At 43.2% G+C, this 25,297-nt stretch overlaps 1 protein-coding gene across 1 annotated transcript; it reads left to right on the top strand.

Annotated features, from left to right (window-relative positions):
- The first annotated feature begins 11,640 nt into the window (after nt 1–11,640).
- On the top strand, nt 11,641–20,171 carry ATP5PO (ATP synthase peripheral stalk subunit OSCP). Its single transcript, XM_010956540.3, has 7 exons — nt 11,641–11,751; nt 12,931–12,981; nt 13,992–14,102; nt 16,439–16,568; nt 17,311–17,423; nt 19,606–19,692; nt 19,990–20,171. Exons 1-7 carry the CDS (start codon nt 11,713–11,715, stop codon nt 20,101–20,103), a joined length of 645 nt encoding a protein of 214 aa, XP_010954842.1. The 5' UTR covers nt 11,641–11,712; the 3' UTR covers nt 20,104–20,171.
- Nucleotides 20,172–25,297: the final 5,126 nt, after the last annotated feature.

Below are 25,297 nucleotides of genomic sequence, written 5' to 3' on the forward strand. Positions count from 1 at the left end.
TGCAGTGGTGAGGGCAGGAATGGTTTTACTCCAGCAAATGCCTTGCAGAGGGAGTGGCTAAATCACCTTCAGCACAGGCACCAGCAAAATAAGATCAGATTTTCCCCGCTCTTATTTTTAACCCCTTGGGAGGTTGGGCAGTAAATCTTTTTATTTTATTTTTATTTTTTTTTTACTGAAATATAATTTACATACTATGACATTCACCATTTTAAAGTGTACAACTTAGTGGGTTTTAGTATATTCACAAAGTTGTGCAACCACCACCACTATCTAATTCTGGAATTAAATTTCATCACTCCAAAAAAGAAATCCTTGTACCCATTAGCAGTCACTCCCCATTCCTGATTCCACAGCCCTTGGCAACCTGCAACCTGCTTTCTGTATAGATTTGCCTCTTTGGACACATTTCAAATAAATGGAGTCTTATGATATGTGACCTTTTCACTCAGCATGCTGTTTTCAACGTCTACCCACGTGGTAGTATATGTTAGTACATCGTTCCTTTTTATGGCTGAATAATATTTCGTTGTATGGATACACCACATTTTGCATCTTTGTTCACCCACTGATGGATATTTGAGTTGTTTCCACTTCCAGCAGTGCACTGAATCTTAAAATCTTGTTTATCAGAGGAAGAGATGCCACATAAGGTTCCACCATTTGAATTTGAAAAGAAGTGGAAACTTGGGGTGGAGGAAGCATGTTCAACCCCAGACAGCGACAAAACCAACTTCATCTGCGGTAACCACCGCAGACATTCATTCTGACAAGTTTTTCCATAGATACTGCAGGGGTAAACAAAATATTTGTATCGCCAAAGAGTGTGTGACTTCAAGTGAAAATTTTTGAGCAGCAAAGCCCATTCCATGGATTTAAAAATGCCACAGGATTAGGGGATAATCTTAGCTTTCATGTTCTGCCAGTGACAAGGCACTGAGTCTGTAGATTCCCAGCGTGACGGAAGCTGCATCTCAGCCAATGTGTGACCTGCTTTTCACTCTGTAAACAACCCATTCAGATCCATGTCTATCAGAATTTCAGCATAACTTCTCTTTTTCCCACAGTCCAAGCTGTTAATTTCTTCACTGTATTTTTATGAGCCGGAAAAGCATGAACTGTCAGTGAACTGTCAATGTTCGCATTACATTATAAGACCCAAGATATCCTTGCCTTTTCCTAAATCAAACTGAATTAAAAATAAAGCCCATAAAACATTCATCTGGTTGACATGAGACCTCTGAGTTCAGGCCGTCCTAAATGGGAGGGGAAAGGGGGGAAAAAAACTCAGCTGCATATTTTCTTTTTCCAGGCATTTAATATAATTTTTAAATTATCACTCAGACCAGAGAAAGAGTGGAGAGTCTTAAGATTGAGAGCTTTATCACCAAGGGAAAAAAAGCATTTACTAAGCACCTACTTTGTGCCAAGAAGAGTGATGTGTCCAATGGTCTCATGTAATTTAATGGAAGAGAAAAGATACAACCATTAAAAATCATCATAATTTGCCAGAGGCTGGGGGAGGAGAGAATGGGGAGAGATTGCTAACAGATATGAAGTTTCTTTTTTGGTCTGGTGAAAACATTCTTGAATTAGATAGTAGTGATGGGGGGAGGGTAGAGCTCGGTGGTAGAGCACCTGCTTAGCATGCATAAGGTCCTGGGTTCAATCCCCAGAACCTCCATTAAAAAAATGAAGTACTAAATAGTGGTGATGGCTGCACAACCTTGTGAATGTGCTAGAAACCACTGAAATGTGCATTTTAAAAAGGTAAGCGAATTTTATGGTATGTGAATCATATCTCAATAAAATTTAAAAATGAAATAATAATAATAATGACTCATCATAGTATTGCAAATAAGAGCGGGGGAAAAAAATGCCTGGAGTAGAGTAGAAGATAGTCTACTTTCAAATGTGAGTTTTGCTCCTAAGCAAAAACTGTAGTAAATTTCCCTGCATCTCTGTCACTGCCCAAATTCCCTGAAGCCCTCCCCCTGCCATTCCCACTGCAGAAGGCTGGTCTCCCAAAATCCCCAGCTTTCCCCGGCTAAAGGGACACCCCGGTCCACAGACTTCGGTGGAAGTTCACTTAACGGCTTTGCCCCTAAGAATGTATTTTAAGAGAACGCTGCCTGGCTTACAACGTGATTTGGAAATATGCTGCTGGCTGTGTTTTATGCATTTTGTCAAGTGTTTTAACTTTGTACTGGCTGCGACCATGAAGGACACAGTTTTCGAAGGTTGAAGTTAAATAATAATTTCACACCCGAATATGTTCAACCAGGCTGCCGGGCAGCAAGCTGCGGGGTGGGCACTGCTCTGGAGCCCCAGGGGCAGTCTCACGTTGGTTGCACAGCGGCCACTGGTCAAGTTTGAGGCTGGGTAATATAGCAGTTGAGCCTAGGCTCTCTTGGAGACTAGCCAACCGACTGGCCATGTGATCTCAGGCATGTTAATTCATCTCTCTAAAACCTCAGTTTCCTCATCTGTAAAATGGCGATTCTTTTATCTATAGGTACCTATGGGTTTTTCACAGGATTCAATGAGCGAATGAATATTAAGTGCTTAGACAAGCGCCCAACACGGACTAAGCACTTACTAAGTGGTGGTTGCTGTCACAATTGTTATGACTTCTCGCACTGTGGCTCTCTGACTGTCCTTAGGAAGGAAGGTGTTTGCCACATCTAATGACCTTCAAGGAAGCTGGCAACCTGGCTGGGTGTCTTTTGAATGTCATCCCACTTACACATGTCACATTCTAAAATAACTCAGCAAAGGAATGTGGGTCCAAGGACATCCTGGGGGAACTTAGTTAAGATTCCATAATGGAACCAACAGTCCAGGTTTTCACATGAACCATTTTGATCATCTTTAGACTTCAAGTGATTTAAGTTCAAGCGCCCACTCCTCACAGGCTCTCAAAAGGTGGTACCAGAGAGTCTGTATCAGAAACGCATGGGGCACTTGTTTAAAATAGGAAATTCCCAGCTCCCCTCGCCAAAGTCTACATCAGTGGGGTCTCCAGGAAGGGAATCCACATTTCCACAAGCTCTGCACAGCCTCTTCAGCCTGCTGGATTTGAGAGAGCCGAACCTCTGCACACCAAGTGCCTAAAACTGTCCATGCAGCAGCAGGTGCTTAAGACATTTTTCCTTAATAAGTAGAAAACAGATTAAATAATTTTAATGGAAAAATTTTAAAGGCTAGATGGAAATCATAATTGAATGAATGAATGAGGCAGTCAGGTCACCTAGTTTCTTTGCTCCTCCTCATCTTGTTGTTCCTAATGGGGAAACCATTAACGGTGAAGGAATTTTCCCCCAGTACAAAAGCAATATAAGATTGATGCTTAAAACTTAGAAAACACAGAAAAGCACTATGGGAGAGACAAACAAAAGTCAGTACTCAGACGTTACCACCTTGGACATATTTGTGTGGTTCCTTCTGGCTTTTTGTATGATGCATACAAATACATGATTATTTAACAAAAATATCATCATATTATACACTGAATACTGTTTTCAACCTGCTTTTTTTTACTTAACAATGCATTACGAATATGTTCTCATCTCAGCGAATTCTTCCTCGCCATAATTTTAAATGGTGGATAATATTCCTTCATAGGCATACTACAATTTATTTAACCCCTGTCTGATCATTGAACATTCAAGCTCAATGATTAATTAAAAATAAAGTGTACATGAAGATTGTAATTCATATGTGTTCAGTAGACATCTGTAGTTTCTTAAGTCCTACAACTGATTTCAATCAGCAGCCAAGATTGATGGCTACCACCATGAAAGGCTGCTTCTAAGATGTTCTCTCGGGAAACCTTTGGCGTGGAACACAAACAAGGAGAATTCCCATGCCTCAAGAATGTCAGCAAACCTGTATTACATGAAGTCTGTTGATTCCAGGGTGCACAGCACCATCACAGATCACAAGAAGAAAGAACACTGGTCCTCGGGTCATCATCAAAAGTGGACCAATTTGATCCAGTGCTGTCGAGATGGCACTGACTTTACTTCTGATGAACAACCACTTTGATAACCATACAGTGATGCTCTGCCAATTCGAATGACTTGTATTTTTTTATCATTTCTGTCCCTTTCGTTGTTTCAGTTAGCTGCGAAGATATGAGAAGAGGAGCTTGCTGTCTCTTAGGAGCTCAGATGTAGAAGGAATTCCTACAAATGTAAAGATGTCAAGAAAGCCCAGAGTTTATAAAATTATGTTGCAATTAAGTTAGATTTTTTTAGCTGAACACCCATACCAATTTCTTCTCCAATATATATTACAAAGGAAAGGTGATTTTTGAAAGTGAAAAACTGATTCAAAGAGAAATGGCAGCATCTCCTTGAAGGCAGGGTCTGTCTTAGTTGCCTTCATTCCCTGCAGCATCATGATCTCTAACATTCAGTGAATATTTGTTAAATGGATTCATGTCCAAAAGAATGAGTGAGTGAATCAGGGGATGATCCTCTATCCCACTTCAAACCATACACTATAAATGAACTGAACTACTCTGTGTTCCTGCCGATTTGGCCTTAATCTCTGAAGATCACCCCACCAATAACTCCCTCATTGCTTAAAAACAAAATAGACAGTGCTTTTATCCAGCCTTGCAATTCTACACATAGAATCAAAAACCCACAGAAATATGTCATCAGCCCAGTCTCCCCCCCACCAAAAATAATGATGATGCAGGAGGCTGCAAACAAGAAAAGAGTCTATTTGGGGGTCATAAGAATTGCAATTCGGGAGACACAGATTTGGGTAACTCAGAAAGAGTCAGGGGTTTATAAAGACAAAAAGCCATGAGGTGTTTAAAAGTTGCTGGGGGAGAAATGTGATTGGCTCTGACGCAAGTCAGAAATTATTTGTCCTTAAAGAATCACAATCTGTTTTAGGGTCGGGGTCTGATAAGTAGATAGACTGTCGACCCTCTGGATGACTAGATCAAGTCAAAGGTCAGATTCCATCCAGGCTGAGATGTACATAGGTCACCCTCTCCAAATGGCCTCCCAGCTTCATTTTCGAGAGCTCTCTTCGCAACACCGACTCCGTTTTGCTCTTCCTTCCCTGGTACTCAGCAAAATGAAAAGCCTCAGTATGCTTTATCACTTTTGGGTCACGAGGGCCATCTGCAAGGTCATGCTAATTCATTTGCTACAGAAATGGTGGCTACCTTTACACTCAAGGGTGGAAAAAGCTTCCTTTACTCTCAAGTCACCTCGTCTATGTGGGTCCCAGGTTCTTGGTTCTGTGAGATGGGCTGAGACCACTGGGCTCGCCCTTGTCCAAATCCATCTTCCTTGTACTAAACTGCATCATTCCAAACAGAGCTCCAGCCTGATTTACCCAGAACCTCAAAGCAAGCATTCCACCCTGTATGCTCCTTTACTGATAAAAATGACACAGTGACTAGTCTGCCACCAGGTTTCATCAACACTTTCTCGGGCGGTGCATCTCACTGTGGAATCCAGGATGACCCCATCTCTCTGCTGGGTATTTCAAAATCCCATTGCACCACACACTGTCCTTGTTCTGGGAGCGCCTCCCCTCCTGTCTGTACGCATTCCTTGCCCTGACTTTTACTTTCCCTTTTACAACAGCTAAATAACTGTGTGAAAGGAAAAAGTATACTTTTTTATTTTATCCTATAATTTCCTTTTTTCACAAATTCCTGCAAAGCCTCCACTGTTCTCACATTTTTACTCGCAGCAAATATCCATACTCCTTTTTTTTAAGTAAACAGTGTTCAGTGCTTTCTTGTTTACCAGTATATCCTGAGAGGTGACTGTTCTAAAACCACTAGTCTGTCTTGTCTTGTAAACTCCCAGATGAGAAGACCCAGTTCTGACTCACCAGCTGCGGCCGCTCCCCCTGCAGGCGAGCTCCTTCGAAAAGGGGCTAGTTTTTGGCAATAACCACTTCCCAGCTTTCAGAAGACGCGATGAAGCTCTGTTCCACGTTCCGGGCCATGGCTCAAGAAGGAGATGAACATAAGAATTAAAATTCCATAATAAAGAATAATCCAGGTCCCTCCTGCCTCTAGAGAAAGACGATGTTTAGGGAGATGGTCTTGAGGAGGAGATGACAGACAGTTCAATTTCATGGGGCACTGACTCGGTGCCGGCACTGTGGCCAATGCTTTACAGGCATTAAGTCACACGATCCGTATAGATCCTATCTCCAATCTCCAGGTAAGGAAACTGAGGCACAGTGGTTAGGGAGGGGACTTGGCCCCGCCACACAGCTGGTGAGTGGCAGGGCTGGGATTCCCACCCTGGGCCGTGGGGCTGCCGAGCCTGGCACCTATGTCTGCAGGCACAGCAGATAATGACCAACCGCAGGACCTCAGGGCTCCGGCAGGACCGGCAATTAGGAGCTGGGAGCCTCAGGGTGTTCCTCACATCAGAAAGGTCCCCAAACATGTACTGTTCACTGTTGGCACCGCTCTTCCTAATTTACAGCCACATTTTTACCAAGTCAACAAACATTAGAATGTTCTGCATCTATCATGTGCTCCTTGCTTCTTTCATTACCATCTCCCGGGACAGGGGACCCATTGAATGGTATAGCTTTTCCCTGAACTGCCCAAAACCCAGAAAGAAAAAGGACTTTGACAAGAAAGACTTCGGTCTGCTCTAACCCAGGGGCCATCTTTTCCAGAGCCTGCGGAGGCAAGTACCAAACCTGCTGAGAGACGTGGGAGGGCTGAGAGGGAGGCGGGGAAGGTGACCACTAGCAAGCACGTTAGGAGGGGGAGTTCCCGGGGGTCCTAATACTGGCTTGCGCACTGAGGCTGTGTGACAGGAACGAGAAACTGTACCCCTCTGAGCCCCGAAACACAAGGAACCTGGATTAGAGCATCACTCGGGAATCTGTTTGTCAGGCTTACAATACTCTGACTCTTACTTGCCTGTGTGGGCTCTGATATAGAGGTTTGAATGGGGAAAGCTCTAGAAGGAAATTGATTCCAAGGCCAGAAGCTGAGTTTACAACGTGATGAGATGGCGCCCCCTAGTGTCAGGACGATGCTTCAGAAACCCGGACCAGGCTGAGCGCGAGCAGTGACCTTGAGCGCCGGGTAGGTGAAGCTTCAGGGTAGGCACAATCGCTGGCGTGGAGAAGGGGAGAGAAGGTGCCAGTGCTCAGGGAGGGGTACCGGTTCCCACAGTACCTGGCCCTCCCTCTGTCGCCTTCAGATCCTGGTGGTCTGTGCTGTAGACCCACCTAATGCAGCTTTCTCCAAAGACTCAAAAATATCCCTAAGCCATTTTTTACATGTTTATTCACCCTTTTCCTCTGAGGCAAATGCATCAGACCCCAAAGATAAACAGTTTAAAATCATATGGTAACAGCAGCTGGGGTCCCATAGTCCAATTTCTTCAACATTTTCTCTTGTTCAAAGCCAGATCAGTTCCAGCCCAGGGGCCTCTGCTGATTGGTGGGACTGGCCTAAAACCCCCTTTAGCGCCATGGATATGGCGCTATTTTCCAAAGCCATTTTCCCATTCTTAAGATTTAAACAAAAAGACAAGCTACATGTGATGTTCTAAACCAGGGCTGCCAGCCTGGGTCCCCAAGGCAGCAAGTGGCTCCGGTCTCCAACAAAGGATCCACGTACAGTTCTCAAAACAAACTCAGAGGAGAAAAGAACTAAAAGAAAGAGGAATTTGTTGTGGAATTCATGCCAAGATAAATAAATACAAGAATAATGCAAACATTTCCCAGGTCCTTTCAGTGTAACAAAATTCATAGGGAAAATCTTAACATCCTTTGCCCTGAAGATACTAACCTTGGTATGTATTCTGCAAAGCTAAAGAAAATGTCTAGTTAAAGCTAATATTGAGGAGAAAACTTAGAAGTCCTTTGGTCCAACTTTGGAGCCTGAGCCTTCATGGAATTTGTCAACTCGAAGCATCACCCCCAACATTAGAAGCTGGGCGTGAATACATCTGTCATTTTCGGGACACAGAGCAAGTAACAGGACCATGGCATCTCTTTTTGTTTGCTTTCTTCTTTTTTTTTTTAACATTTTTTTATTGATTTATAATCATTTTTCAATGTTGTGTCAAATTCCAGTGTAGAGCACAATTTTTCAGTTATACATGAACATATATATATTCATTGTCACATTCCTTTCTCTGTGAGCTACCATAAGATCTTGTGTATATTTCCCTGTGCTATGCAATATAATCTTGGTGATCTATTCTACAATTTTGAAATCCCATCTATCCCTTCGCACCCTCCACCCCCTTGGCAACCACAAGTTTGTATTCTAGGTCTATGAGTCTATTTCTGTTTTGTATTTATGCTTTGTTTGTTTTCTTCTGATTATGGTAGCGACACATGTTCATTATAGAAAAGTACAGAATGTGGCTTCTAATTTTTCCCTCAGTGTCATTAAATATTTTTTATGTCACTAAACACTTTTTGAGCATCTCATGGTAATGGCTGCACAACGTTCCATTTTAAAAACCACTCTCTTATGCTCAGATATTTGTTTCCAATTTTTTGCTGTTTTAAAGTGAGTGCAGTGAACATTTTACACATTAACCTTCATCCAGATTTCTCAGTTCCAGAAGGGTTCTTTCTGGGTCAAGGGAAAATCACTTTATTTTTTTAAAGCACGTGCAATTGAGGGTCTCATGACACCACAGTGCTGTTTTTCATGCCAGCATATGGTGCCTTTCTAGAGAAAATAAAACAGTGAGAAATATTTGTTTTGAACGGAAAGTCAGCATAAAACGGAAGAGCTGAGATTTGATGTCTGGGTTTCGCTACCACTGTAGCTGTAGGCTGTGGTGTTGGGCAAATCCCTTTGACTCCATCAGCCTCAGCTGTTAAGATAACTATTTTTAAAACAATTTAAGTTTGTGCAGGAGGAAAGCACTATAAAAGTAAAGTGCTAAGTCTTATCATTTCTTCTATCAGACAAAATTCTCTTTTTCTTTCCATATTCTCTATTTGTGCATAGCAGAAGCTAAGACAGCCCCACGTCTAGGAAATTGTTGTCAGCTGGTCCCTCTTGAGAGTTCACTTTTGAGGCCCTCACCTGTCATTGCTGGGCTTCGCCTATGCTGAGATCTCAGCAGACACCCAGGAATCCAAGAGCAGGCTAAGGGAGGCTTGACTGCAGAGGCATCAGGCTTCATTCAGGGCTTCTGTGTTTCTCCAATCGCCCAAATCACCAAGATATAAGCAGCGTCCACTGGCATCAAAATCTCATGCCTAGAAATACATCCTGAGACCCAAAACTGCCATTTCCTAGATAAGCTGCCTATGCAGGATCCAAGAAGTTTCAGTACCGATAAAGTAGGTGAGTACCAGACTACCTGCATCTTAAGTTATCCTGAGACTCAAAATAAAAATGAAACCAAAGGGGGGAGGGTATTGATCAGTGGTAGAGCGCATGCTTAGCATGCATGAGGTCATGGGTTTGATCCCCAGTACCTCCATTAAAGAAAAAACTAATAGTAAATAAGTAAACTTAATTACCCCCTCAAAAAAAATGAAACCAGATGTGCGCAACCACTTGATAAACTCAAAAACTCAAACAACCACACACTATTATCTCGGCAACATGCGGAAGGTTGCGGTGAGATGGGGTAAACACAAAGCAGATAGAGGGAACCTCCCTGCTGCTGTCCAGCCTTACAGCTTACTTATAATTATTTATCAGCGTGATAGAGAGTCTAGAATTTTCCAAGAGTATCTGGCTCAGAATTTTTGACTTGTATTACATCTAATAACACCTACACACTAGGAGACATGGGTTTGTGATTTGATTTCTCATAGAATATAAGGTCTATAAAGGCAAGCCCTTTGTCATGTACTCTGCTGTACCTTCAGGGCACCAGAAGGGCATAGAAGAGCTGCCTACACGTAACAGGTGCTCAGTAAAATGTGTCACGTAATGAATATACTTTCCATTAGACTTATTTGAAAACAGCCTCGGAAAATAGTTTGCAGGGGGAAGTAAAACAAGGGTTTGCATGCACTCCTAGTGAAAGGGTAAACTGGTTAAAAGTTTTGAAAAGCAGCATGGCCTCATTCATCAACGACTTTTAAAGGGCTCATACCTTCTCACCAAGTGGTACCAGCTCTGGAAATCTATTTTGAAGTTATCCTAAGTATGAAGAAAAAAAATTTATGTCTAAAGACGCTCAAGAGATGCAGCATTGTTTAAAATGGCACTCACAAAAAAAGGAGACTATCTGAATTATGTTCAAAAATTATTGATTAATGAAATTACAGAATATCCACTTGATGGATTATTCTGCAGCAGTAAAATGATGTTTGTGAAAATTCTATAACTTGGATATATCCTAATATTGTAAGCATGCATTTACAAACTATACATAATTTAGTATCTTTTTTCCTTGTTTAAAGGAAAAAGGCAAAATACTAAATTATGTTCAGATAGTGAGTCCATATCCATAATAAAAACAAACACAAAATAAAGAATATTATTGAGTGCCAGTCTGTCAGGCAATTGTTCTAAATACTTTACATATAAAAATAGCTTCCTTATTTTCCCTAACAATCTAAAAGGCAGGTGCTACTCTAATACTTATTTTATATATAAGAAAATTGAAGCACAGAGAAGTTATATAATTGGGTCAAGGAAAACAAAAGGACTGGGATTCAAGTCTGAGCAGTTCAGGCTACTATCTGAAAAAATAATGGGACAACACACCAAATATTGACAACAGCTGCCTCTAAGTGGTGACAAGGGCAATTACATTTTTTCTACTTTTCTGCAATTTAACAAGTTTATTACAATGATGAGAAAATTGCACTAGGAAAGGGTAAATTAATTACTTAATCTGTGTGTCTATAATAGATCTGAGCAGAAAACCACTTTTTAATTGACCACAGGACCCCATTACTGCAACCAGGGAACTCCAATCTGTGCTCTGCCAGCCAATTCTGTACAGAAGAGAAAATTAGAGTGAGATCCATTTAGGGGAAAATAGGTTGAAAATAGATTGTTTTTAAGAATGCAGACGAACTAGCCAAAGCTAGTGTTGGATTCTCAGTTTCAATGTCACATTTGCTCAAACCCCAGGTCTATTTTGGGTCTGATTCTCGGATAATCCTCTGTTCTACTCCAAAGCAAGTATTTAAGCACCAGAACCTCACACATTTGCACAAACCAAGAGATCAGTGCTATATTCAGGTGAAGGTGGGATAGAGGTATGGAGGAGCAGTGACGACCCGGCTACTGGGTACTTAGCGTCCGCTGCTGGCGCTGTAAGTCTCGTATAAATATAAATATATAATTTATACACACACATACACAACGCAATTTAGACTACCGCGCTTGGCGTGGTAGAAAGAAGGGGTAAACGAGCTAGTGGTGCTAGTGATGCACGTGAAACGGAACAAATGCCACCGTACTTAACTAAATGGAAATTTAAAACTAGGGACAATAAATCCATTCCACAATGAGAAGCATCAGTAACAAAAGATTTCATTTCCCGGTGCTGTACGAGCCCACTAGCCCCACCCCCAGTCCTGTGGGTCGAGCCCAGACAACCGATTTCTAAGGACTACAACTCCCAGCCTAAAAGAGATCCTGCGCATGCGTCCTCACCACCTAGGCCTACATTTCCCAGCGGACCGAGGGGCTACGCTGACGTACGCGTGCGCTCCCGGTCTCTCTCGTCAACTCGGGTTTGACCTACAGCCGCCCAGGAGATGATGGCCACCCCAGCAGTATCCGGGCTGTCCCGGCAGGTGAGAGAACCGCGGTCCTGGAAGCCTGCGGGAGGATTCCTCCTGGGGGTGACCCGTACCAGACGCTAAGCGCCACGGTTCGAGGTCGCAGCTGGGGAAGCGTGGCCGCCGTTCAAGGTCGTGCGGCCCGGCGAGTCGGGGAGACGCCGGGCAGCTCCGTCGGCCTCGCTTTCCCTTCGGGTCGCTGGCGGGCAAGTGGGCGTGAGGCTGCGCGCAGGACTGACCTTAGCGTCCTCCGAGCACAGCCCCGGGAAGCAGCTGGTTTGAGGGACACTGAAGAGGGAATCTGTCGTTGTGATCAAGCCTGTCAGGGGTCACCAATAATGCTAAGGGGTATTTGTAAAGCACATTTCACATTTTTACAAAGAAAATGAGACCGAAGTCAAAACGACTTGTCTTTGGCTCCTCAGACAGTAAGGGGTAGGGCTGAGATTCAAACTCACAGAATCACACAGAAGATAAAGTTGGGGGGGAAAGTCGTGCTGTTTATACTGCATGTCAACGCGATGCTTTACATATCACGACACCTTACAGCTTCCTTAAACTTTCCCTAAGTGTTACAGAGTCTTTTAATCCTCACAACCGGTATAGTACACCCCAGAGCTGCAGCTATTTGAAGGTGACCTGGGCCCTTGCAGGTGCTTTTTGAACTATGAGTATCTTGATAGACAAGATACCATCTTTCAGAACTGGGGCCTGTTCTCACATCATACTTCTGCGGTAACCAAAGAATTAATTTTTATTTTCAGATAGCATTTGGATTCTAAGGAGGTACATCTCTTGCAGATCATACCTGGAATCCTCCCACTTTTTATTAAAATCATGCTCGAGGATGATAGTATAAATGCCCAAAATCTTGTTAAAATTTTTTTAAAAGACATATTTCGTCGAATTTAATGTCTTCTCTCTCATATGGGTGTGCTAGCCTCAGCCTGTTCCTAGTAAACTAGGAAGTTAGTGGGAAGGCACTTTCCCAAGCAACCTGGAATGATTCTCAATGGGGAGATTTACTTCTAGGTTATAAAAAGCAGCTCACTCTCAGGTAATCTGTGTTGTGATAGAAAGGAAGATAAAAAGCTAATCATTTAGAAGTCACATTTAACATTTTTTATTATTGGTTTAAATGCAGAAATCTTTCAAGTAATCTCACTTGATCTACTTTCTCTTTTTGTTTTAAAGGTGCGATGCTTCAGTACATCTGTGGTCAGGCCGTTTGCCAAGCTTGTGAGGGTATGTCAGCTTATTCTTTTGTAGTTGTCAAGTAGATGAATGTGTCTGACTCAGACAGCAATACACTTAGGGCATGGATTTTGAACAGTTACTACCTAAACCTTCCTGCGTGATTTGTGGTTCCCAAAATGTGATATGTGTTGGGGGCTACGGAACTGAATAATGTTGAAAGCCTGCTGTGTGACAGGCCCATCCATAACCTTTGAAGTATGAGAATTTCTTAAAACCAGATAATAGTGATGGAAAGTAGCTGGTCTTCCCATTTTACAAAAGAGGAAACAAACTTTGGGAAAACTTGCCCAAGGTTATTCGGTTTGGTCTTAGAACTGGGCTGAAACTAAATCTTTCTCATTCAAAGCCTAAGCTTTTCCACTACAATCTTACAGTACCACTAGGTACATGTAGTCATACACTGATGGTAGTGTGGTTATAAGGGGCCTACAGTTCATTGTAAAAATTAACTCAAGCATCAGGCACTTAGTAAGTTGCTAAAGGGCTCCATTAAACTGAACATTGATGGGGACGCTCTGTAAGGGAAATTTATAGTATTACTATCACTGTGAAATGTATCAAAGTATGCTTGTATACATTTCATAAACACCTGTTTTCCTGGCTTTAACATGTTCAGAACTGCCTTTGATCAGTATTTAAAGCCTTCCAACTTGGAACTGAATAGTTAACTGAGTTTAAAGGAAGCATAAGCTCATCTCAAAATTCACGTAATTGAATTATAGATAGAATGGAAAGGAACTTTAGATACCGTGTTTCCTAAGCCCCTCATTTTAAGATGAAGAATTGGGAGCGTGAAGATTGGGTGACCTGGCCGAGGAAACACCCCGAACTTGTATGAGAATTGTCATCTGGGGTAGCTCTTTGAAGATATATTTAAACTGTTTTGTGCTATAAAAGATGTATTTTTTAAATTAAAATCTTTTATCTTGCTATTGATGGCATAATGTCTAACCTAATTTTTCTTTTCTCTTCCTCTCCTACCCCGCCTTTATTTAAAGCCACCTGTTCAGATACATGGTATCGAAGGTCGCTATGCCACCGCTCTCTATTCTGCTGCATCTAAACAGAATAAACTGGAGCAAGTGGAAAAGGAATTGCTGAGAGTAGCAGTAAGCAGCTTTCCTGTTCATTGCTTATTGTTCTCATTGTATATGTTTTCCTGAGATACTTGACTATGCATCCCTAATGGGGTTTATCCTAAGAGAAAAAGAAAAAACTTTTCGTGATCCTGTTTATAGTAATAATATTGGGTGCTATTATTCCAAACTTATTGTACGATAGGTACAAACAGATGCATATGTGGATGTTAATATTAGGAACCCAATTTAAGATGGTAACTTAAGAAATACTGCCATTTCCAAAGAGAATTCAAAAGTCACCTTTAAAAAAATCTATGCTTACATTCCAGATATTTCCACAATAGTCTTTACAAAATATTATGATTTTATTTTACTGGGAATTTGTTTTCCTTATGAAGCCCTTCCTTGGTTTCAATTATTACTTTACTCCCAGGATCTGAGGGGGAAATGAGCAGAGCATGCTGGGCTGGAAAATTAGTCGGGGTGCAGGGGCTTCGTGACAATAGAGAACCAACAAAGAAAGACTGGGAGGCTACAGGGGAAAGTTTATTTTTACTTTTAGATTTTTTTTTTCTTAAAACATGAAAGGAATAGATGAATGGAATTAACAAAAGCTGCAGTGTAACTTACACAGGAGACTCTCCTCTGCAGTTTTCTCTGAATTTTCCAGTTAACAAGGTCCTGCACGTTTGTCCCATGTTTTGCTCCTTCCTCCCCTTTCACTTCCGGGTCACCGCCTCTAGCAGTCAGTTCTGCATTAAAGAGGGAGGCACAGCTAGTATATACTCTCTCTCGAGAAAGTTGTGGGCTTTTTCATTTTAAGTTTTAAGAATTTCTTGTCATTTTTAATTTACTTATTTCTAAAGATTTTTTTTAATCTTATAGTGAAGAGGGGCAAAAACCTTCACAGGCTAGTTGTATAGAATAATACTTAGATGTTTTGATCATTTTTTATTTTGAACTTTTATTGGGACTTTTGTCCTAACAGACATTGGTGTCAGCTCTGCATTCTTTCCTCCGTCCAGTTTATCTCTGCAGATAATGCTTCCCATCTTGGTTGGTCCGATCAACTGTTTATGATCCTCACAGAACCAACGGCCTTACTGTTGGAGAGACCTAGGGGAGGGGGTAGCAGTAGCAGTTTTTTGGAGGTGGTAATTACTGCCCGCTACTTGCCACTTATACCCATTTTAAATCTAAACAGTGGTGTTCATGAAGGAGAGAATGACCTGGGTTGTGGACATTAGACCAGGGTTTGATTAAAACCTGGAAGTCAGTTTAGATGTGGAGACATAAAAAAGGAGGCTATTACCTTAAGACTCTTTATAAGTGAAAATTAGCCATTTTTTGGCGTTGAGAGGAAAGTGTGACGCTACACAGATGTCACTAACTGTCCACTGGATGATGCAGCAGAAACAGATATGAAACATAAAAAACTGGTCAATTCAAACCCAGGATGCTTTTAGTTAGTATTAGCCAGCAATTTTTATGAAAAAATGTTGTTTCTGTGGGGCCACTCACCTTGAAGTTTTAGCATTAGATGGCAGTGTAGGCAAGTAGCCTGGATCATAGATGGACGTTGGCCAGGAGCCTGGGAGAGGGTGCTCACAAGGTGACTAGGAGGCTGATTGAGGTGCGTTACTGAAAGATACCCAATGAAAACAGCCATTTGTTCACTGGAACCCTGGCCCCACACTCAGGGGAGCCACGTGCCAGAAGCTGCACTTTGTCACTGACCGGACATTTATGTTTTAACCTCACGGAAACAAAGTGGTCTCTCTCATAGGACCTGCACTCGCATTTTTTTGTCCATTTTTCCTAGCAGACTGACTGAGGCTGCTCTGGAAGCACCAAGAGTTCTCTCACAGTGTTGGGTGGTTTCCCCTGAGCTCTGAGAGGCAGGACAGAATCCATGCCTGAGACGGAGAGGCCCCCATGCTGAGGAAGAGGCAAGGAGGCCTCTGCAGTGAGAGCATCTTAGGTCTGCACTGGAGTGTGGGCATCACTAGCATCCTCTGACCATGGGGTGATTACAGTATTACTCGCAGTAGATACATTAAAATATACAGTGAACTGAATCTTCTGACTGCTTAATTTTTTATAATCTCTCTTGAAAAGCAAAAATAAATGTAAGAAACTTCATAAAAGTGTTTTTAAATATTTTCGAGAAATAGTTTCCTGTGTAAAATCATCTGTGGTGCATTCTTAAAGGCAGAGAAAATTATTTGATTATAAACTTTTCTTTATGTGCTTTGAGAGTGCTAATTTCATTCATGAAATGCATGATTCTTAAGAAGGTATGTGTGTGGCAGCTGGGATCATTTATGCTCTCAAGAGTTTAAGAAATTATTTTTTGGTACTTTTAGCAAATCTTGAAGGAACCCAAAATGGCGGCTTCTATTATGAATCCCTATGTAAAGCGTTCCATTAAAGTGAAAAGCCTGAATGACATGTCAGCAAAAGAGAGGTTTTCTCCCCTCACGTCCAATCTGATCAGTAAGTATTAGAGCTTTTTTACTGAAATCTTTGAAAATTCTGCTCCTGAAACTGTGGTCCGTGGACCAGGAATATTGCATCACCTGCCTTTGATAGTCAAGAATCTCGGGGATTCCCAACCTGCTGAATCAGAATCTGCATTTAAACTAGCTCCCCAAGTGGCTTGTTTGCACACTGAAGTTTGAGGAGCACTGTCTAAAGGATATTAAGATGTAGGAATGTCTGATTGCATAGTCAGTAGTTGCAACGCATGGAGGAGACCAGTGGGATTCATACCAAGAAGAGAAAAATGGTTTGTAGCCAGTGGCTGTGCCTCTGTCCTTGAAGACATTTGCAGTCTTTGGTACCTTTGGATTGCTTTTCAAATCCTATGGTCACTCAGAATCCAAAAAAAGTGTATTGTGAATGTAGACAGTGTGTTAGTTAATTTTGAGAATTTGTAGCCAACATTGGAATCTGGCATAAAAATGAAAATCAGATTGCAAGCTGTGATCAAGAAATCTGTTCCAGATTTGTGTGACACACACCCCCTTACAAATTTAAATGCTTGTCAGCACAGTCTCTCTTTTTTTTTTTTTAACATTGAATATACTTTTTAAATAACAAGTTGGATCTTCTCCATTCACATTCTTAAAATACATTGAATATAGTATTTTAAAGCCACAAATCTAAGTTTGCTTTTGAGGTGAATATAATATTTCATGAATAACCTGACATAAGTGAGATATCTTTACTTTCCCAGACTTGCTTGCTGAGAATGGTCGCTTGAGCAACACCCCTGGCGTCATTTCTGCCTTCTCCACCATGATGAGCGTCCACCGCGGAGAAGTACCTTGCATGGTTACCACTGCGTCTGTAAGTAATAAGCTGTTGGTGCTGCATTTGCCTTGACATTCCATGTGTCACATTTCGCAGAACCAAAAAAGAAAAAAAAAAAAAGCAGGCTAAAATCAAGAAATTGGGAAGGTGGCTTGTCATTCGGGGGTTTGCTTCATTTATACCAGTTTCTGTGAACTGCTTTGGAAGGACCAGCATGTGTCTTCTTAGTGCTTCCTTAACCAGCAATTATTCATAAGGACTGTAGATTGGGTCAAAATGTGTTGGGAAATACTGGTTTGCAGTCTACTACAGGTTTGAGTTATTCTGTAAATACCATACTAAGTAGTTTACTGAAGTGGGTTTCTCATCTTCTGTGGTCATGAATGGGAAAGGATGAGGTGGCTGGGCCCTTTGATCTTGCTGACTTGCTGAAGTTGACTGTAATAACAGCCACCATTGACTGGAACCTACCATAGGCTGAGTACTTTATAATTTATTATTTTATTTAACATCAGAGGTCTGTGTGAAGCAGAAGTGTAATTATCCTTATTTTACCAATGAGGAAACTGCAGCCCATGGAGATGGAGTTGCATGCCTGAGCCCACAAAAGGTGGGACTAGGATCTGAGCACAGGCCTCTCTCAAAGGTCCACGTTCCTCGGGTCCTCAGGCACTGCCTCCTCACAGCTCATTTCCTTGCTGTCTTAAATACGTCTTCTCTTCTCACTGTAGTTCAGCCAGTACGGGAAGACAGCCTTGGGACTTGTCAGTAGAGCACGGTAGATTTACTTGGGGTACACAGCACCTGATCTCACCTGGGTTAATACTGCTAGTGTTTGAGAGATTTCTGACTTTCCAGAAGAACACAATTTCGAAGAGACCTTTTAGCACATAGTACATATTTGTGCACTTGTAGTTCAGTAGTTGGTGCCCCCAAAGCACATACCTGGCTGAGAAGCCTCACAGCTCAGATGTTCCCCCGAGCCCCGCATGGCCGCGCTGGTCCTCCCCGACAGTGGAGCTCAGACGCGGCTTCCCTAGCCAGACGGTACAGTCACACCATCCCTGTGGCCAAGCACTGATGCCAGCCATTCTTCTGTGGTTACAAGGACATGATTTTTTTTTTAAGAGTGCTTGCTTTTGTAAAAATTTTTTAAAACCAATTGATCCTAGTGCTTTTGATGTTGAAAATCCTGGGTAAATAAGTTTCCACTGTTTAAAAAAAAAAAAGTGTACCTTGATTAATGATTAAAGGAACAGACTTGAGAAATAGACTGATTCCAAATATTGGCGCTAGTCCTCTCTTGCTCTAAGTGGGACCTTAGGTGGGTTTCTTAACCACTGTGAGCCTCAGTTCTCCACATGTGTAGTGGGAGTGATAACTCCCGGCCTCCCAGGGTTGTCCAGATTGAAGGAGACCGTGGTGTAACACGCCTGGCAGACAGGTGTTTACCACCCGGTACGCATCTAAATGGAAGGTGGCACGTAATTCTGAGTCCTCTAACCTCAGAGCCTCAGCACATGATTGACTGAACACTGATAGCCTTTCACCGCCGCCATCCCCAGAACATACTGTTAGGTCTTTGCAGAGCTGGAAAGGGTTTTTTCTAGCTTTTGGACTCTTAGAGGTGTGGGTAGTGAGGTAGGATTGGTGACAGGTAACAGGCCGCTCCTTCAGCAATGGTTACCATGTCGTCCCACCAGGAGTAAAAGTTGGGACAAGGGGAGAGAACAGAGTCTGGGCACTCGTGATCCTTGTATGAACAGGTTGCAGAGCCAGCCAGCAGACTCTCAGCCTCAGAGAAGGGGGCAGCATGCCAGAGCTCCTGGTACCCGTGGGTCACAGATCGTAGAACCAGGTCGGCTGCAGCTTTTCATCCAAGGAAGTAACGGGCTCAGGCCACACCCAAGGGGGCGGCACGGGGGAGCGGCCTGCATCCCCCGGCATTACAAGCTTCGGGGTTTTCCCCCTGAATCATTGCCGGGTTGCGCTGCTGGTACCATAGAGCAGAGATGGGGAGGGAGTGGCATTTGTGGGCAGTGTGAGCACCAGTATCGATGGTGACCGCTCAGTGCAGCCGCGGGGGGTCCCCAGGCACGGGAGTTCACAGGGCCTGTCTTGGTGAAGTAAGCCAGAGGGATGTTTTTTCTCTCCTTCTACTATGGTAAGTTTCTGTTTTGCTTTATCTAAATTTAAAGGGTGTTTTGTCCTTTTCTAGCCTTTAGATGAAGCCACTCTTACTGAATTAAAAACGGTCCTGAAGACCTTCCTAAGTAAAGGCCAAGTCTTGAAATTGGAAGTTAAGGTAGGTTTTTAATTGTGTACAGTGTTTCCTCAGGTTCTTTAACACGTAAAATGGCTATAGAAAGTGGAAAATTAGATCTGTGTATATAAAAATTTACCTATAGTAGAACCTACATATTTATTTTCAATATAAATTATTAGAGTCCATTGACAATTTGACTTCTGTCTTTTTCTAGATGTAATTACCACATCTTACAATTATGTAGCACGTAGACTTTTCAGAGCACTTTCTCATCTTTCCTTTTGACTAGTGAAATAGCATTGTGTTTTCACATTTTCAACCTATTTTCTCTCCTAGACTGACCCATCAATCATGGGTGGAATGATTGTCCGTATTGGAGAGAAATATGTTGATATGTCTGCAAAAACCAAGATTCAGAAGCTGAGCAGAGCAATGCGGGAGATTTCCTAAAAGTGTTGATTTTCTGTCAGTGAAAATTCTTAAGCTTGGAGCAACAATAAAATGCTTCCTGAACAGAATATACTAGGTTTATTTTCTTGTAAAATGGAAATACGGGAGTCTTATTTTTATATCTTTCAGTGTCTACCCTTAGTTTAAACTTAAAAGACCCTTTGGAATTTAGTTTCTGTAGATTATTCTTAGGAATTTGTGGACGCTCCTATCCCTTAGGAAAAATAGTTGACATTTATTCCAGGTACTGTTTTGTGCCCAGCACCGTTAAGTACTTGGTATATCTTGCCTCACGTCCTTTGTCTCTGAGGCCAGAGCTTGGGGAGGGGCTGGGCCTACAGGTGGAGTTAAGGTAAAGCGAACCGGTGGCTGTCCTGGAGTTTCACCTGTTGGTGTCCATCTCTAGTCAGAGAAGACGCTGAAGGTGGTTCTCGGAGCCCACGCTGGTCAGACGTAGGCAGCTGGCCCTGCTCTCCTGCCGCTCGCTCCCTGCAGCTTCTGCAGCGCACGGGCCAGCCCCATCGCTTGCCCTAAGGTCCCACATCAGCCAGGTGACTGGGGCTGCTTGGCGCTCTTAAAACAGCGCTGGTTTATACTCACCTGATTATTCTAACAGTACTTCTGTCACGTGCATTTGGCTTGACCTCAAAAGTGGTTTGTCCTACAGCCCTGCCCTCCATGTTGTCCTAACTGTGAAGGCAGTAATTTTTCTCTAAAGGCTTTCAGAGAGATTATGGCCAAAAAGTTGTCTCCATTCTAGAATCTAGAAAATCTAAAAGGAGTTACTCTAGCAAGCATCCACTCTGTCGACCCAACTAGGGGCAGAGGTCCAGAGCAGAACCGTCCACCTCACAGGAGAAGGCAGCAGAATAGGTTTCTCAGCCCGCTGGCCATCACAACCCCCACGAACGTCCTCACAACCAAGGAGCGGCCAGGAAGCTCCGCCCAGAATAGAATCAGGGTTTTCTTCCCCACTGGGAGCAGCTGTTCTGGGGGCAGGTACACTAAATGTTAGAAGTCACTGCTCTGGCTGGACTTCTGCCCATTGGTCCTGTCAGTTAAGTCCCTTCCAGCCAGGCTGGGGGAGCCAAACACAAAGGAAACAAAGCTTTTTGCTTCCCTGATGATTACAGTTACCCAGAAGTTGCCTGGAGCAATGCCTAGTACACCGTGGCCACTGCACTTCAGGTTATAAAACATCCCCATAGGACTAGAACCTTTACAGCCAGTGAGTGTGTTCCTTCCCTTGGATGGTAACCCCTTCCCAGACTGTCGAGTGACCAAGTCAGGTAATAACCACTCTACAAAACTCATTCAACAGGAAGTTCCACAAAAGGGGACATGACGCAGACTGCCCTGCCCTCTGGAGCAGCAGGCGTGGCGGCTAAGAGCATGTCACATGGAGGATGTCCGTCCATGCAAGCCTCTGCTGCGTCCAACCCATGAAGCGCCCCACCTTCAAGGCTCGGTCTCCTCCCTGTCAGTGGAAGAAGCAGCAGTGCCCACTTGCAGAGCTGCTGCGGGCGAGGCTAGGCTGACAGCTTAGAACCGGGCCGCACGGGCATAGAGGTGTCAGTGAATGGCTCAGTTACTGACCTGATGGCCTCTGACTTCTCTGGGCCACCTGACCCCACGGATTCACTGTTTAAACAGCATCTGACAGGTCGTAGTCACGCGACCACGTCCATCTAGTATTGCCTGCCAAAATCTGTCTTCAAGGGCCCATTCGGAACCCCTGGGCCCTGATCATTAGACTGACTTACCCCAAAGTCCTCCAGGGAAGTCTCTCCCCAGTAAAGTGCCTTTAATCCTGATGTAACACGCCCTAGTTAGTTGAAGGATGCTCTGCAGCTTTCAAGGCCGTTTCGTGTATATCTTACTTAACCTCCTAACAGCCTTGTGTTTCGGGGGAGACTGACGTCACCACTTCACAAGTGAGGAAGGACACTGCGGGGCTCTAGAGAGTTGCTCAGGGTCATGTGCTTGGACAGCTGGTGGGTCAGGTCCCAGAGCCCAGACCATTCACTAAACACCCACCCTCTTGTTCCAGATCGTCACTGGCCACGTCCTGGCACACAGTCCCCCACCACTGGAGCCAACAGGCAAAGCTAACCGTAGGTGAGTCCCTGTGCCCCTCCCCACTTTGTCCCTGAGGTGCTCCTGATTTACCCCTTAACCCAGGTCAGCTCTTCCCCACATTTCCCCTCCTGCTGGCCTTAGAGAAAACAGAGTTGTCCAGACAACAGCCCTCTCAGGTGCCCACTCCTTGGTCACCCTCCAAGTGTTCAGACAGCAAACTGACTCCTTTTCCAGAACTTCCCCTGGGTGGGCAGAGGCAGGATGATGGCAGCTACGAAATCCTGCAGGGCAATGAGTGACCCAGAGCCACTGCCTGCATCCTAGGGCTCTGGTGCTGGGACCAGTGTGCCCTCCATCACCATGACATTGCCCTCCTGGCTGTCATGTTGCTGAAACTCTGGCTTCCTCCTGGCAAACCAGCTCCACGATCGCCTGACGCGGCAACTGATGGAGACACCACTTCGGGCCTCTCGGTACTTTCCCAGGAGTAGCTTTTAGCTACTTTTAGCTGGCCAGCCAGCTAGAGACCACACGTACCAGCCTCCCTTGCGGTACCTGCTCGTGGAACTAAGTTCCTGCAGATGAGAGAAGAGAAGAAACAGTGCCTGTGGCTTCCTGATGGGCCTCACGAAGAACAGGCAGGCAGTTCCCTTTGCCTCGGCTGGATGCGGCCGAGCGGTGGCAGCTGCAGCAGACACACTCCAAGGTCAAAGCCGAGCGATTTCAAGGCAGAGCCACCCTGCCAGGCCAGACCGCGGACCTCTGGGCTGTCGACAGGAGAGAGAATAAACCTCTCATTGAAGCCACGGGATGTTGGGGCTCTCAGTCTCAGCAGCTGAGTCTATAACCTGACCAATATGCCAGGTTCCCCAAAACTCATCTGCCTTCCTCCCGGCCTGCCTCCTGACCACAGTGAGGCCCACGTTGCACCAGACAGGGCATCCCACATGACGGCTGATGGACAAAATATCTTTGGGGGTAATACTGCCCTAATCCTTCAGAATCAAACCCAACAAACTTCCTGTAGACTAAGTATATAGAAATGGGACGAAATGATGAAATGCTTCAAACACTGCCTTACGTGGTCTTCAGAGATTAACCCAGAGCTCTGTGTACAACAGTATTCTTCACGGCACTTTCTTCACCAAGGTCAAAATTTTAAAACAGCCTCAACATGTGACCACTGAGAATTCTTTTTAAAAATCAGTATAAAAAATAAATAAGTAGTAAAAATTAAAATGAGGATAAACTGGAATACCCTCAGGCAATGGGATACTATGCAGTTCTTAAAAATCAAGTTGTAGAAAAATAGATGAGATGATAGATACAGATTTGAGTCTAAAAAGCAGCCAAAATAGAAGTGAGATGATTTATATAAATTTTGTGATTGAGCAGTGCCTTGCATCTGGGAAGTGCTGAATGTGTATTAGCCATTAATAGCACAAAAGCATCTCAAACGCATATGCGCATGCAGGAATGATGTGCGTCAAAATGTCACCACTTATTTTTGTGTGGAAGAGTATCTCCATTAAGTGACTTCAATTCCTTTGTATTTTTTTGTGCTTGCTAAATTTTCTGCACCAACAAATATTACTTCTGTAATTAGAAGAAAAGCAGTAAATATTCTAAAATAAAATATTGCCTTGATTATGCTGGCTGCTGACTGTGGTTAAATAGGCGTTGTTCAACGTGTTTTATACCAGTGATTCCTTCCACCCACCAAGCTGTGCCAGTCGGACCTTGTCAGTCTTGGAGAAGACTAGGTGTAGTCTGGAGAAAGTAATTTATTTCATTTGCTTTTAATGACATTTACTTTATTTTTAAAAGTTCAAATAACAACCAAGAAAAGGGCATAAGATTTTTTATGTTTATCAAAAATGGGGCCTACTGATTTAAAAAAGGCAAAGATAGGCCACTTTAGGGTCAGTATTTTTAAGGTGCTAAGACAATTCCACCAGTGTCCCAGTCAATCATCGAATTTAAGGGGTTTGATCATATGCAGACAAATCAGTGATGAAATAAGGAGGAATCACCTTAAAACCAGAACAGAAGAAAATGCTAAAGGTTATCCATGGAGATTCAGGTAACAGTAAAATTCCATGTTGCTTTGCTAATGGTGCCCAGAGTTACGTCAAGGTTCTGAACACAGGGAGTTATTTGTGTTGGAAACTTCTTTGCAGAGAGCCTGGGGAATCCTTCTGAATGTCACTGTAAGACAGTGTTGCATTTGCGTCTCGCTCACCACCCCTGACATTCCCCGTGCTACACAGCTTCTCCAGTTCTCACAAGTACGCGGTACAGGAAATCCATTTCTACTTGGTGCTAATGTTCGTGTCTGAAGAAGGCGTGGGGGAGTTGAAAGGGTTGTTGGCTTGGTTTTTTTACATTTACTTTTGCACAAATTTCTTTTCACTGCTACAGCCCTGTCTGTGGAGAAGAAAACACAGCAAGAGATGCCATTTGCACCGTTACCAGTCTCCTGTCTGCTCAGAAAGGAGGTGGGGCAGAAAAAAGCCAAAATAATCCACTGTAACAGGGTTGGGTTTTTCTCCTTTTATTGACGAACTATGTGAATTGAAACCGTACAGGTCAAAGTGACCGATGAGTTGTTTGGAAGAGATTGTTCTTTTTAGATTCAAGATACATAGGAATAGCAGTCTGAAACTGATGTTGCTACTGGTTTAAAGAAAAAGAAAAAAAAACCTCAGTTATCATAATCTTAATCTGTAAAATTTAACATTTCATACATAATAAGGTGCCAAAGGAACTCTCCAACAGCAAAACTAGCCTCAGCTTCTTTTAAACAATAACTGAAACCTAATGTTTTGGCCCTGCTTCATCAAACCTTAGACAAATACATAATTCTACAATTTATAATAGTGTCTAGTAATTTTTAGAACTCCATTGACTTTACATATCAGACAATATAGTCTCCCTTTGATGGGAAATTAAACAGTACCAGTATTTGGCAACAGAAGTATATTACAGTCAGCAGGACACCCAACGAGTGTGGCTTAGTCCTACCCCTGGGCGGGGCTGTGAGAGGAGCAACATGCCACCAGCACTGCGACTCATTTGTCACAGGAAACACAAGGGCCTCATTAGGATTGATACA

Source organism: Camelus bactrianus, chromosome 1 (assembly GCF_048773025.1).
Source record: "Camelus bactrianus isolate YW-2024 breed Bactrian camel chromosome 1, ASM4877302v1, whole genome shotgun sequence".
Lineage (NCBI taxonomy): Eukaryota > Metazoa > Chordata > Mammalia > Artiodactyla > Camelidae > Camelus > Camelus bactrianus.